Genomic DNA, 14,523 nt, shown 5'->3' on the forward strand with positions numbered 1-14,523 from the left:
TAGGTCCAGTCAATCCGGAGCAAGCCATAGGTGATGTAAATGATTTAGTGAAGACACTCAATGATATGATTAGAATGGAAGTATAGAAGAATAAGAAGTTAGAAAAAGAGATAAATGCATGAAGGAACTACTTCCAACAGTTCAAGGAACCATTGAGGCAGCATGATCCAGCAGTTACACCACCACCTTTGCTTCCTACCAAATCAGTGGATCATATGGAAAAGATAAGGAATTCCGCACACTTGATGGATACCTGGATAGAAAATTCCTTCACGAAGGCAAATAAATTTGTAAGAGATATGATGAAGACCCTTGGTAGAGTCATAAAAGTTCTCAAAGGAACTCATACTCTCATAGAAGCCTTTGATGCATTTATCCACACTAGAGACATCACTATCCCCGTCCTACAAGAAATGAGGAAGACATCTAGAGAAGTTTTGGTGAAAGAGAAGATAATAAAAGATGGACATACACCGATCTTTATACGTTGGAGTAGCCTACTTCGCACAAAAAAGATTGTATTTGAAGATATTGGCAATGGATGTAGTCAAGTCCATGATGCTATGCACCTGATTCATGATAAAATAGTAGAAGTAGCACAAATCATCTTGGAAAGAAAGATTGATCCTGGCACGATTATAGACACCAAGGAGTTAGAGGAAAGAATAAATATTGTTTTCCATGGGAATGATGGAATGATCACCGAAAAGCAATTGGAATATGTGCATATATTCATGGTGCTTGCTAGCAAGATAAAAGATCTTGAGCTTGAATGGGAGGCTTCCATCGTCACATCCTTTGAGGAAGTCATTCACTTGGAAGAACAGTTGAAGAATTTGCCAGAAATTACAATAACTGAGATAGAAGGCATTACGACCAGATTCATTGAATGTGCCAGAAAAGAGAAGGAGAAAGGGAACAAAGTTCTAGGTGACAGTTTGTTATGATCCTATTTGGCAGATCATTTTCCTATTGGAGGATGCTTCCTCGATTTTCATGCCAACTCATGTCATTTTCTCATTGGTTGATATCATGATAATGCTTATCTTGATAGGGTTTTATTTGTATCAAACCCTAATTAGGGTTTAGGTGGCAAAATCTTGGCCCTTGATCTTCATCTGATCTTGGCCCTTCATTGTATTTGGGAGTGCTATATAAACCCCACTCATTTCATTTGTAATCATTAGACATTAGACAAGAAGAGACATTAGACAATAGACATTAGCTATAAGAGATAGATATTAGAATTCAAAGAGATAAGATAAGGACTTGAAGAATTGGTGTTACTTTGCTATTGGGTGAATAAAACATTGAAGTTATGGTATTTCTATTCAACCCTTGAAGCTTCTTGCATGGTTTTTCATCCTCTCAAGTCAATCTTTGATATTGATTTAAGTATTTAGATTGAATGATGGAATGTTGTATATGATTTATTGTGAAGCTCATAATCCATACCACTAGCTCTTGCTGATTGTAAGCATGCCTTGTGTGGTCAACTGGAAATATTGTGAGTGCTTAAGTTCAATTGTTGCTTAATCGTGGATATGCATTCTATTGATGGTGTCTATGCTTAGTAGCGATTTGAAAATCTTCAAATGTCCTTAGAAGATTGCACTAGTTTTGGTGCAGTTGTTCTTGTATGGAAATACTAAGACTAGTAGAGTTTCACTTATATCGTCCTTTAACCATCCATTCTTAGGAGTAGCTTAGCATCTCTCAACCTTCATCTTTTGCAATTTTTTGATAAACATCTAGTAGTAATAGGAAAGAACTTCATTGCATATCATTCGTAAAGCACTTCGTGAAGTCTTCTCACACGTAAGGCCCCTTGATGAAACAACAATCACAATGACCACTCGTGCTTATCCACAAGTCAAGACCTAATATACAAGAACCTTGGAGTTGTCTCAAGTGATCCTTGAGCTAATCTTCAGCAGTTGAGTAATTTTGTTCAAGAGAGGATAAGATACTTTTGGGTATTTTATTTTGTGTTCGCATGTGCCTAAAAAACACATCAACAGTGCAGTGTGTAGACATCTATGTGTCATGCTTACATCCTATGAAATCTCTTATTTTGGCTTTGTATTGGACGGTATTATCCTTCTACTTTAGGTGCAGCCCATTCATGGCATGAAGTCAAGATGCTGGCTGCTTGATCTGTGACATATGAAATCAACTTTCCTTGGTGTTGTCTGGCTTGTTTTTAGTTTTGGTGATACTCATTAACGTCAGCAAATTACAACGCTGGACATTAATGCTACACATATTGAATGTACTCTGTATTTGAAAGGTACAATATATTTCTGGCATCATATTATTTCTACTTTAAAGAGGTTAGACTTTACCTTATCTCTGAAGTGTTTATATACTCTATTCCTGCTCATTTTTATATGCTTTGAGTATCATTGTCATTTCCACTATTGAATGCATCAAACAAATAAACATGCCAAACTCTGCAATCTTAAACATAGATGAACTGCCAACATGCCCTGCAAACCCTTGGAAAATCTGGAAATTTCTCTTGCCTTCAAACAAGCACTTCAAACTCAGACACTGAAAATGACCAAAGTTCCGTCTCTTTGCTCCTTTAAAACTCACTTTAGGGCCATGCACACTTTTCAAGGGTGTTAATTTTGAATTTTATCCCTTCTTTTTTCCACTTTTCGAGGGTGCTATTTTAATTTTAATCTCTTCTTTTTTTCTTTTTTATTTTTGTGAGGCAAAGCGTTGCTAAGTGTACACTTGGAAGAACCTTGCCATGATAAAATAAGAAGCAGCACACTTGTTTGACCGCTTAACCAGCCTCATTTGGTCCAGAAATGGGAGACACATGCTCCGGAGGACTTTGGTCACAACATAAAAAGTGTGCTCTGCTACTTAGCTTTAGTTTATAACCTGAAAAAGTGTGCACTCTAGGACCATCTGCCACTTTTCCATGCCCTAATTATTTTTCATTGATTTTGGCAAACACACAAATGGTGTGTGCCTGAGGTCACTCAACCATGGCAAGACACCCAAAAGCACACACTTTTTGGGAAGGTTTTGCTACTTAGCTTTTGGTTATAACTGGAAAAGCTTGTGCTCTGGGATCATCTGCCACTTTTCCATGCTCTAGTCATTTTTCACTAATTTCTGCAAATACACATTGTGAGTGCCTAAAGGTCACTTAAGCATGGCAAGGCACCAAAAAGTACACATTTTTTTGTGTTGTGACCACTTTTCCAGACTTCATTAAATTTCAGCCTGACAAAGCGTGCCTTGGGAGTCATGGTACCAGTTTGCCCTATATTGGGTCAATTTCATTGTTTTGACAACAACTCCGAAATAGGCCATGACTTCTTGAATTCAAATTTATTTATTGACTCAACAAAATTATCAATTTATGCCTTCCAAATTTAATCCTCTAAGAGTATGAAAGAGGCTAAGGACCCATTGGACTTTCTAGCCACATGGGTTCAATTCATTGAGCAAAATCAACAAATTTTGTGAATGATCGAGACATTTCCTTGAAGGAGCCCTATAGCCCTGGCAATGGGTTATTCAAAATTAGTGCTCGCCAAAAGTTTGGTTCTCAGATACATAGATTTCTCTTAATTGCCTTATGTTCCATTATACCTCTATTTCAGTTTGTAGTTTTTACTAAGTCTCAATTTGATGCGTTCATGAAACTTTAGCATAGTCTGTCTACCTCTTTTACAAGATTGTAGCTGAATTTTGATGAAGCTATTTCTATGGAAATCCTGCATTGAAGCCTCTTTATCATGAATGATAAATATTAGGTCCTGACATACTATCACATAATTTCAAATTCTATGTACGCTTGCTCTACTTTCCAGGCTTCAGAGGATAGTATACATGCTATGAATTTTCATTTATTCTGCTATGCAGGTTCCTAAATGCAATCTCTGTTGCTTTTTCCCAGATGAGTGAATGAATATCTGATGAACCCTGTTCTATGTATACCTTCCAAACAAAACTAAATGTCATCTTGTTCTTTTGTCGTTGTTTGTTTAAAGATCGAGCAATAGAAACATGAGAAGCAGAGGAATGGTGAGTGTGCTGACGAACCTGATTGGATTATAAACCGTGTTCGGAAAAAACACAACAGGTTTTTGCCGTGCAGAAAAATAAAGATGTGCAGCCAATGCTGCAAATGCTCCATCAGGGCAAGGATAGTGATACAGTACCGCTGAACTCATGCTTTCTTGCATCTCTCTACTCATCTTAGGCTGGGGTCTTGGGGAGGGGCTTCCTTAGAGCTGAAGATGCTGAGATTTTTTTTTGAAAATTTTTAAACTGCAGTCTTTGAATTTTGTAGTTTAGCTTCAATGATGGTGTCATGAAAATAATACCTTTGTATTTTATATTATGTGTATAATAAAAAAAGGTAAAAATAATTCATTTCCTTTCAAAATTATGTTTTAACATTTTTGATGTCACAAGATACTCTCTAAGTCTATTATTTTGTAAAAGATTCCAAATAATCCAACAAAATAATCTAATAGCACAAAAAAAATCTTTATGATACCACCTCTTTCTTAAAAATAGAGTTGAAACCCCCTCATCATACCTCAAATCACTCTTGCAAGTGATTGCATTCACCTATATCATTAACAAATAGAATGGTTTAATATACACTAGAAGATTCAAAGTGTAGAAGGAAAAAACAAAATTAGTTAGCAAGGTGTTTTGAGCTTTTACGGACTTTGTAAGCTTTTTTGTTATTGGTTAACCGTGGGTCCCATAGATTGTCTGCCTAGTGAACGTTAATAAAAACATTCATTCAAAAATTATTTTCATTAATTCAAATTATTAAAGAAAATAATATTTATAATGTTTCCAATTTATTTTTATAAATATTGCTCAAAAAAATTGAATATCTTTAATTTAAATTATATTAATAATATTTTATAATATAGTTCAAATTGTTTGAATGTAATTTTTGGAAAAATTTGGTATACTTATCAATTTTTAAATTATATTTAGAATTATGAGAAAGTTTTAATCATTCATGTGTTTAGTTTTATAAAGGTGAAAAATCCGTTCTTAATATTGTTTTCAATTGTTTTAGATTTATTTATTTTTTGTTTCTAATATGAAAGTTTTAATGTTCAAATGGTGTATCATTGTCCAAGAATTGATATTTAGTTTAAATTAGGTCTAAGTCTAAATTCTCATGGTTTGGATCTAGCTTTTCATCCTAATGTCTTTAGTCATAAGTTGGCTCTAGGGCAGCATTAACCCCTATTTTCCAAAATTAATCATAAGCTCAAGTTCACTTCATTCTGAATAGTTATTACTTAACTCGTATGTGGAAGATTCAAATTTGAATAAGATGATATATAAAAGAATGCAACCCTAAGTTATTTAGGCATTCATTAACGGGTACATCAATAGATCGTAGAGAGTATTGCATTAACATCTACATTTATAAGAACAATAAGATAGGTGTTTCTAATTCTATTTAGCATGTCTTTGATATTGTCTACACATTGTTGAATTGGTACATATAGCCTAACTAGAATCAAGATAAGTCTTGAACTCCTATAGTCAATAAAATGACATATTAGTGATTTTAAGCACCACCTAATTCAAGTAAATGTGGTTGAAGAAGTTTATAAAGAGTTGAGAGACGAAATTTGAGACTGTCATTATAGGTTCTCCTTCATGCAAAAAATTAAGGATCACTTGTGTGGCTCTAACTCTTGATGAAACATGATTCTTTAATAGTTTTTTGAAGCATCATTGTTCCACAATTGACAAAATTCTAAGTTAAATCACAAAGTGCATGTTACAATAGAACATTCATTATTACACACATAGCTAATCACATTTTTCCTTCTTTATCAATTACAATACATATTTCAAGACTTTATTTAAATTAAGCTTTATTATCTAAATTTATTTGAGTATTGTTGCATGATTGCATATGTCAACATAATAATAGTTTCTTTCCATTTTAAACTTAAACAATTTTTTATTTTTTTTTAATTACTTCATAAAAAATATTAAGAATTATATTTAATATTTAATAATATTGACTTTACTCATTACAAAATTTGTAAGGGAAATTGTAATAGTATTACACAAAATTATCTAGGCAAATTGAATAATTAAAATAATAAATAAATAACCACCTTACACATAAGAGAGAATTGGGAGTAGATAATATAAATATTATTATTAAATTTGAAAAAATAAATTGTAATACTTAACTAGATTTTGGAGATGAAAAAGTGAAAGTTGGAAAGAATTGATTTGTTGTTACCCTAAATTAATAACTATCATATAATATACAAGCTAATTGTGCATTTCTCTATATCAAATTCATACCCATACACCTATCTTTGCACTTGTAGAATTAAACTAGTATGCAACATAAACTTGTACTTATAAAACTAATATAGAAAAAAGTGGACTATTGGGATTCACTCACCTTGATCATTTAATATCTAAATGTATGCAAGGGTGGATGATTTTTCATATCACCTTTGAAATTTTACTTGTGAGAATTGCATTATCCTCAATTAAACTCCTAGTTGGATTGGTTTTATGATTTTGAGTGAAAGAACAAACATAACAAACTAATCCAATAATGCAATCTATCAAGGGTGCACGTAGAATTCGATTGGTAACTACATTATGTTGATGAAATTATCTAATTATGTAGTTACATTCATTTTATCCTTTACTAATTAAATTCTAGGTGCACTCAATAGATTCATAAATATTTTTAAAATGAACTAATGAATATCCTTAAATACAAAAACCAATACACAAATATGGCTAGGTTGTCTCATAATGGATTGTAGTTGTAAGATTGGCTATGGAATCCACCCAAGTTCAAGAGACTAAAAGAAAGCATAAAAAAGTAGAATTTAATTAGTGGATTGTAATATAAAATATTAATTTGTGTGTACAAAATAAGAATAATAGGTTAGTATAAATAAGATACACCACCAAGAGATGACAATGTACAACCAATGTGGGATAATAGGAGATGTCATCACATGTGTCCACAACATCTCCACCAAACTAGAAGGTATAAGACACATGATGTTGGTAAAACCTACCTAAGCAGTTGCCCACCTAAGTATGTTCATCCTATCCTAGGTGCATAATATGTAATAAAATAATAAACTAAATAAAAATAAAATAATGCATAAAGTCCCCAATGAGCATAATTTAGTTGGGTATGGAAAGAAGGATAATGGGTCTCAATAAATGTGTAGCCATGTTAGGTACCAATACATGAAATATGTCCCTCAAGGAACTTTGAAGCCTAAAAAAAGAAGCCCCCCAAGAAGAGAGAGGGAGAGAGTATTAGATAACCCCATAAAATATGGAGAAGGATAACCTCATGCAAGGAAAAAATCCTCCAAAAATAGACAAAACAAGAGAGTTGACCCTCCTCAAAGTGTAGTCTCCTATGGCAATGGTGGATGCTCAATTATAAATGTTGAAGATGATCTAAGATCACTAAACAACACTTTTCCCCTTAAGAAGAAGCAATTCACAGGTGTACATATAGGACATCTTCCCATTCTTGAAAAGATTATGAAAGAAGGAATATTAAAATGTGTGTTCCTATAAACTACTCAAGTGATGCCATGCTACTATCAAAAGGTTCTATGAAAAAATCAAGAGTCTCAAGCCTCATAAAAGAAAGTGATCATCTAAAACAATGTGAAAATTGATGAAGAAAAAGAGCCAAGGATGTGGAGACAATAGTTGTAGAATTAGTATTAAAAAATAAGAAGAATAAGTGCTAAAAGGTATTCTTAGGATTTGATAGGTGAAAGTCCCAAAATAGATGTGAAATTTTTGGTAATTAGACCTCCTAGTGAAGTGGATCCTATAGACATGAAGTATATTGTTGATAATTACTAAAAGCCCTCAAGGAAGTGAATTTGAACCCTATAGTAGTAATAGGAATAGGAGGAATGTGCTTAACTATAGATGGAACATCAAAATAAAGAGGATTGATAATGATCTCAATGCCATCTACATGTGCTTGATCATCCAAGGAAACATAATATAAAATAGACATTCCTGGTATTCATACAACTATTAGATGGTGGTCAAAGTAGTGAAAGGGAATCAATGTGTTATCCTCAAAAATAGTAAGACGTGTTAGTCAATAGATTATGTCATTATTGTTAAACCATGTGTGTGTTTGTTTATTGTCACTTGAAATAATATCTGTTAGGATAACCGGTGAACAACTGAGAGGGGCGGTGTGAATTAGTTGTTAACAGATTATGAGAATTAAAGCACTTAAAACCTTATACCAGAATAACTGATAAAGCATTAAAGCATAATTGAAAACCAGAGAATCAATACCATGCAACCATAACACATAACACCATGATTTGTATGTGGAAAACCTGGAAAGGGAAAAACCACGATGGGAAACCCTACCCACAGTCAAATGATACTTTTGCAACAAGTATATGATTACAATAGGGGCCTGCACATGCAGGAAGGCACGCTGCCTAGAGTGCACTTCTCATCACAATGGAGTCTCACTAACTATAGAGATGTCAACCACCTCAAAATATTTGGACAATAATCCAGAGAGAAGAACTGTCGGTGATAGCATCAAACATGCCAGATTACAGTTTCGGTTAAGCTCAATACTAGAGGTCTAAAATCTCTTATATAAACCCAACTCAATCACATATGATCGACCAAATCCTCTACACAAATGATTATTACATTATTCGCTCCTTGCCATGATCTACAATGAGATCTTACATATATATACCAACCCGAGACCTAACCAATTAGATCGGCCACCCAAGTGATAATTCAATAGATTCATTACATAATCCTGAAATAAAATCATAAAGAATGTCGGTCTAAGGCCAAACAAACATCATCCAATCAATAAAACATCTTGGAAGCGCATCAGAGGATCCACCAACACGTTACATGAAAACCGGTCCATAACTTAGATAGCACCGGACCTAAATTAGATCCACAAATGCCAAAGAAATGACACCAATCAGTCGAGGCACAAACACAATCACCATCAACATCCCGAATCCCTTCTAGAAGCTCCACCAGCACCACTTATGCATTACATCAAATATCTTCAATAAAGCTCTGTCGATGAAACCCTTACCGGACCAATAAAGAAAGCTTTCTAGAACATGAGATAGCATCTGATCATCAAGTCAATACCAACTGACTGAAACATACTTCAGAAGCATATGAACCATCCATACAAACTTATTCCATCATCCAGATCATATCGGTGACAATCAATTGATAATCTTCCCAATCCAATCCTTCTACCGAAAGTCAGTAAACAACCATAACAGATAGTGTTGACATCAATGACAAAAAAACAATACAACACATAATCAATTCCATCATATGGCCAACAATCTCCCCCTTTGGCATTGATGGCAACACTAGATGTGAAAAATATCCAAGTGCCAAGACGTGCCATACAAGTCTCCCCCAATGGAAGACCATCAACAATCTCCCATAGAATGATTTAGCAATGAAGCTCTGAACCAAATCTGAAACAAAAGACCAAATACCGCCAAACTCCCCCTAAGGAGTGCAATCAATCTGAAAAATAAATAGTAATGGTTTTTCACATATATTCCTCCCCCTTTGACATCAATGCCAAATAATCAAACAGAATAAAAACTCTAAATCTCAAGGCTAACTACTCCCCCTGAGTAGTAGCATTATTTCATCAATCCGGAGCAAAAGATAGCTCTAATAATGCATACCAGACTGATGCACATCTGCATCATTTAAGTCTCTACCGGAGGGGTAGAAACCCCCAATCTATCTCTCAAATAATCAAATGATTCTTGAGACAAAGGTTTAGTGAAGATGTTTGCTATCTGTTCTTTAGTGTTCACATAAATAAATCTGACTTCTTTTGCTTCCACCTTTTCCTTCAAAAAGTTGCACTTGATTGATATGTGCTTAGTCTTGGAGTGAAATATCAGATTCTTGGATATGTCAATCGCTGCAGAGTTATCACAATGAATAACTACTAGATCATTACAACTCACTTGTATATCCTTCAACATCTACTTCATCCATAGAACTTGAATACAATTGGTTGTGGCTGCAACATATTTAGCTTCAGCAATAGATAAAGAAATGCATGACTGCTTCTTGATGATCCATGAAACCGACTTCATCCCAAGGAAGAATTCTCCACCAGATGTGCTCTTTCGGTCATCAACATCACCTACCCAATTTGCATCTGTATATGCACATAAAGTAAAGTCATCATCTTTAGGGTACCATAAACCATATTCAGTTGTTCCTTGCAAATACCATAATATCCTTTTTATTGCACTTTCATGATTTTCTCTTGGATTACTTTGAAATCTTGATACACTACTGATTGCATTCATTATATCCGGTCTAGTCTAAGTTAAATATAGCAAACCACCAATCATGGATTTATATCTTGTAGAATTTACTGAAGGGGATACATCATTAATTGACAATTTTCACTTGTAACCATAGGAGTACTAACCAGTTTAGTATTTTCCATACCAAATTTCTTTAACAATTCCTTTAGATACTTAGTTTGACAGATAAAGATGCCTTTGTTAGACTGAGTAATTTGCAAACCTAGAAAAAATCTTATTTCTCCAGTCATAGACATTTCAAATTCACTTTGCATATTATCAGAGAATTCCATGCACAATTTTTTCACCTCCAAAAATGATATCATCAAAAAATACTTCAATAATCAGAATATCATCATTAGTGATCTCATAATACAGGCTACTATCGGCATTACCTTTTACAAAATCAAGCTTCAAAAGATACTTATCCAACCTTGCATACCAAGCTCTAGGACCCTGTTTTAGTCCATATAGAGCTTTCCTTAATCTGCAAACCATATTTTGGTCATTTGTCAGTAAAAATCCATCAAGTTGCTCAATAAAGACTTCCTCTTCAAGTTCTCCATTCATAAATGCACACTTAACATTCATTTGATAGACCTTGTAGTTCTTATAGGATGCATAAGCAAGAAATAGTCTAACAGCTTCAATTCTTGCTATCCGTGCAAAAGTTTCACCATAATCAATTCCTTCTTTATGAGAATATCTTTTGCAGACCAATCTAGCCTTGTTTCTTACAACTTGTCCATCCTCATTCAGTTTGTTTCTAAAAACCCATTTAGTTCCAATAACACTCCTATTTTTAGGTCGGGGAACTAAAGTCCAAGTATTGTTCTTTTCAATCTGATCTAATTCATCTTCCATAGCTTTCATCCAACATTCATCTTTACAAGCTTCAATTACTGATGCTGGTTCAATCTAAGAAATGAAACATACCTCTTGATTTGCCAATCTTCTCCTTGTCATAACTCCCTTGTTTTTATTTCCAATGATCTGATTTTTAGAATGATTTAGCCTTACATACCTTGGTGTTTTCTTATTTTTCAAGTTCTTTGTGTTGCTCTTCAGTCACAATTGAGTTTTCTGATGATTCCGGGGTAACTGGTTCAATATTATGTTTCGGTACAGGCACTACCAGATCAGTTATGGTCATTTCCATTGTCGGTTCACTGTCATAAGATTTAGCTTGGTCTTTGTGTTGATCATCCACTTTCACATTAGCGCTCTCCACAGTTCTCTACAATCTTTTGTTATAACATCTATATGCTTTGCTTTTAGTTGAATAACCAAGAAATATTTTGTCATCACATCTAAGATTAGACTTTTCAATGGAATCATCTCTTTTGATATAACACTTACTTCAAAAGATTCTAAAATACTTAAGAGTAGGGGAATGACCAAACCATAATTCATAAGGTGTCTTACCGGTATCTCCTTTGATATGAACTTTGTTGAATGTATAAACCAATATACTTACTACTTCCCTCTAGTAGATATGAGGCAGATTAGCTTCCATCATCATGCTTTTGGCTGCATCCAAAATAGTTTTGTTTTTTCTTTCCACAATGTCATTCTGCTAAGGTGTCTGGGGTGCAAATAACTGTCTCCTAATGCCATTTTTCTCACAATAGCTATTGAACTCACCGGATGTGAATTCACCACCTTGATTTGATCTCATACACTTGATTTTCATCCTTGTCTCTGTCTCAACCATAGCTGTAAAGAACTTGAATTTCTCAAAGGCTTCATATTTCTCCCTTAGAAAAGCAACCCACTTCATTCTAGAATAGTCATCAATGATTAACATGAAATATCTATCTCCTTGAAAGCTTCTTGTATTAGCAAGACCACATAGGTCAGTATGAATCAATTCAAGATATCATTAGATTTATCAGGTATGCTCTTAAAACAAGTTTTGATTTGCTTACCCACTTGACATTCCTTACATACCGGATTATGAGGCTTCACAATCTTAGGTAAATCTCTAACTACCTAAGTTGAATTGATCTTTACAATGCAATCAAAATTTACATGACACAACCTCTTATGCCATAGCCAACTTTCATCAATATGTGCAATCAAACAAACATGTGTTTTCACCGAAGTTCAAATGAAAGATGTTACCTTTTGTCTATGTACCGGTTGCAATCTCCAATCTTGATTTGCTAATAATTTTGCACTTTCCATCCTTGAATTGTAATTGAAATCCTTTGTTTACCAACTGTCCTACACTCAAAAGATTATTCTTTAGACCTTCAACATAATAGACATCATCAGTGTTATGCTTACCATCCAATGAAATGGTTCCTCTTCCTTTGATCATGCATGCCTTGTTATTACCGAATCTGACTTGACCACCATCAAATTCTTGCAGGGTTAGAAACTTTCTTTTGTCACCTATCATATGATGAGAACATCCACTGTCTATTACCCATTCATATCCGTCTTCAACTTTTGTTGCAAGGGATTTTTCCTCATTTATGATAATTGGTTCTAGATCATCTTCCTTGATAGCATAAAATACCCAATCTTTTCCATTGCCGAATCCACTAGCTGAATCTCCTGTCGGTTCTTCTTCTGAGTCATCAGTTACTCCTTCCCCATCAGCATAGTAGCATGATTTGTTTTTGTTTCTTCTGTATTTATGCTTGATCTAATATTCAGGGTTAGGCTTAAAAGATCTTCTTTCTCTTTCTTTGAATTTTTAATTCCTTTCAGGACATCTAGATGCAAAATGACCTATCTTATTACATGCAAAACATTTGAAAGGAGATTTTCCTTCATACTTACTTTTTGTTGGACCTTTAGGTATGCTTCTAGCAAATAGGGCTTCAATTTTCTCAATCTCTTCATCTTCTTTCCTAATCTCTTCCAATTCCTTTACATACAAAACTTTCCAATCTTGCTTGCTGGTTGATGATGTTGATGCCTTAAATGCAGTATCAATCTTTGTAGCTCTAGGAGGACCAAATTTTTTTAGCTCAAAAGTAGATATCTTCCCAAAAAGAGTATCTCTATTGACACAAGAATTAGGCACAGTTCTTAGCTCATTAATTGTAGTTACCTTCATCTTATATGTCGGTGGCAAAACCCTTAATACTTTTGAAACAATCTCTTCCTCACTCAAAGATCCACCACAACACTGAATTCCCAATACAATTTCATTTACCCTTTCCATGAATGCAAAAATTCTTTCATCTTCCTCCATCTTCAATCTTTCATATCTTACCCAGTAACATTCAAGTTTTACAATTTTAACAGTAGGATCACCTTCATTCAAAGTCTCCAACTTGTCCCATATAGCTTTTGCCAATGATTTGTCTGATAGTCCCATGATTTGTTGATTTGAAGGCACTTAAGAGGGCTTCTCTAGCTATGTGTCATTCTCAATGTTCTTATCAAAGTCTGTCGGTGCAGGATTGCTAGATGTCGAATTATGAGGAGTGTAACCATTCTGATTTATTTCCCAAATTCCTTTCCAATGCATCTCAAATGAGTCTCCATCTGAATCTTCCATACTCCATAGTTTGTTCCATCAGGCCTAGGGTTGTCCTTCTGGAAAATAGTAGTTGAATTATTAGTTGCCATAGGATATTCCTAAAGCAGTTAAGCTTTTGCAAAAAGAGGACTAGGCTCTGATACCAATTGTTAGGATAATCGGTGAACAACTAAGGGGGGGGGTGAATCAGTTGTTAACATATTATGAGAATTAAAACACTTAAAACCTTATATTGGAATAACTAATAAAGCATTAAAGCATAATTGAAAAATAGAGAATCAATACCATGCAACCATAACACATAACACCATGATTTGTACGTGTAAAACCCGGAAAGGGAAAAACCACAATGGGAAATCCTACCCACAATTAGATGATACTTCTACATCAAGTATATGATTACAACAGGGACTTGCACATGCAAGAAGGCACATTGCCTAGAGTGCACTGCTCATCACAATGGAGTCTCACTGACTACAGAGATCTCAACCACCTCAAAATATTTGGACAACAATCTAGAGAGAAGAACTGTCGGTGATAGCAACAAACATGCCAGATTATAGTTCCGGTTAAGCTCAATACCAGAGGTTTAAAACCTCTTACATAAACCCAAATCGATCACCTATGATCGAC

The 14,523-nt window shown here is 34.3% G+C and overlaps 1 protein-coding gene across 2 annotated transcripts in view; it reads right to left on the reverse strand.

Moving 5' to 3' along the window:
- Positions 1-4,329, reverse strand: part of LOC131027153 (uncharacterized) — a 198,922-nt gene extending 194,593 nt beyond the window's left edge. Inside the window, exon 1 of one of the 2 annotated variants that reach the window (XM_057957140.2) lies at positions 4,069-4,329. In XM_057957140.2, the coding sequence (XP_057813123.1) occupies positions 4,069-4,223 (155 nt within the window). In that variant the 5' untranslated portion in view covers positions 4,224-4,329. The remainder of the gene's footprint in view (positions 1-4,068) is intronic. The other variant, XM_057957141.2, reaches the window with a different exon arrangement.
- Positions 4,330-14,523: the final 10,194 nt, after the last annotated feature.

The sequence above is a fragment of the Cryptomeria japonica genome, chromosome 10 (assembly GCF_030272615.1).
Source record: "Cryptomeria japonica chromosome 10, Sugi_1.0, whole genome shotgun sequence".
Classification (NCBI taxonomy): Eukaryota; Viridiplantae; Streptophyta; class Pinopsida; order Cupressales; family Cupressaceae; genus Cryptomeria; species Cryptomeria japonica.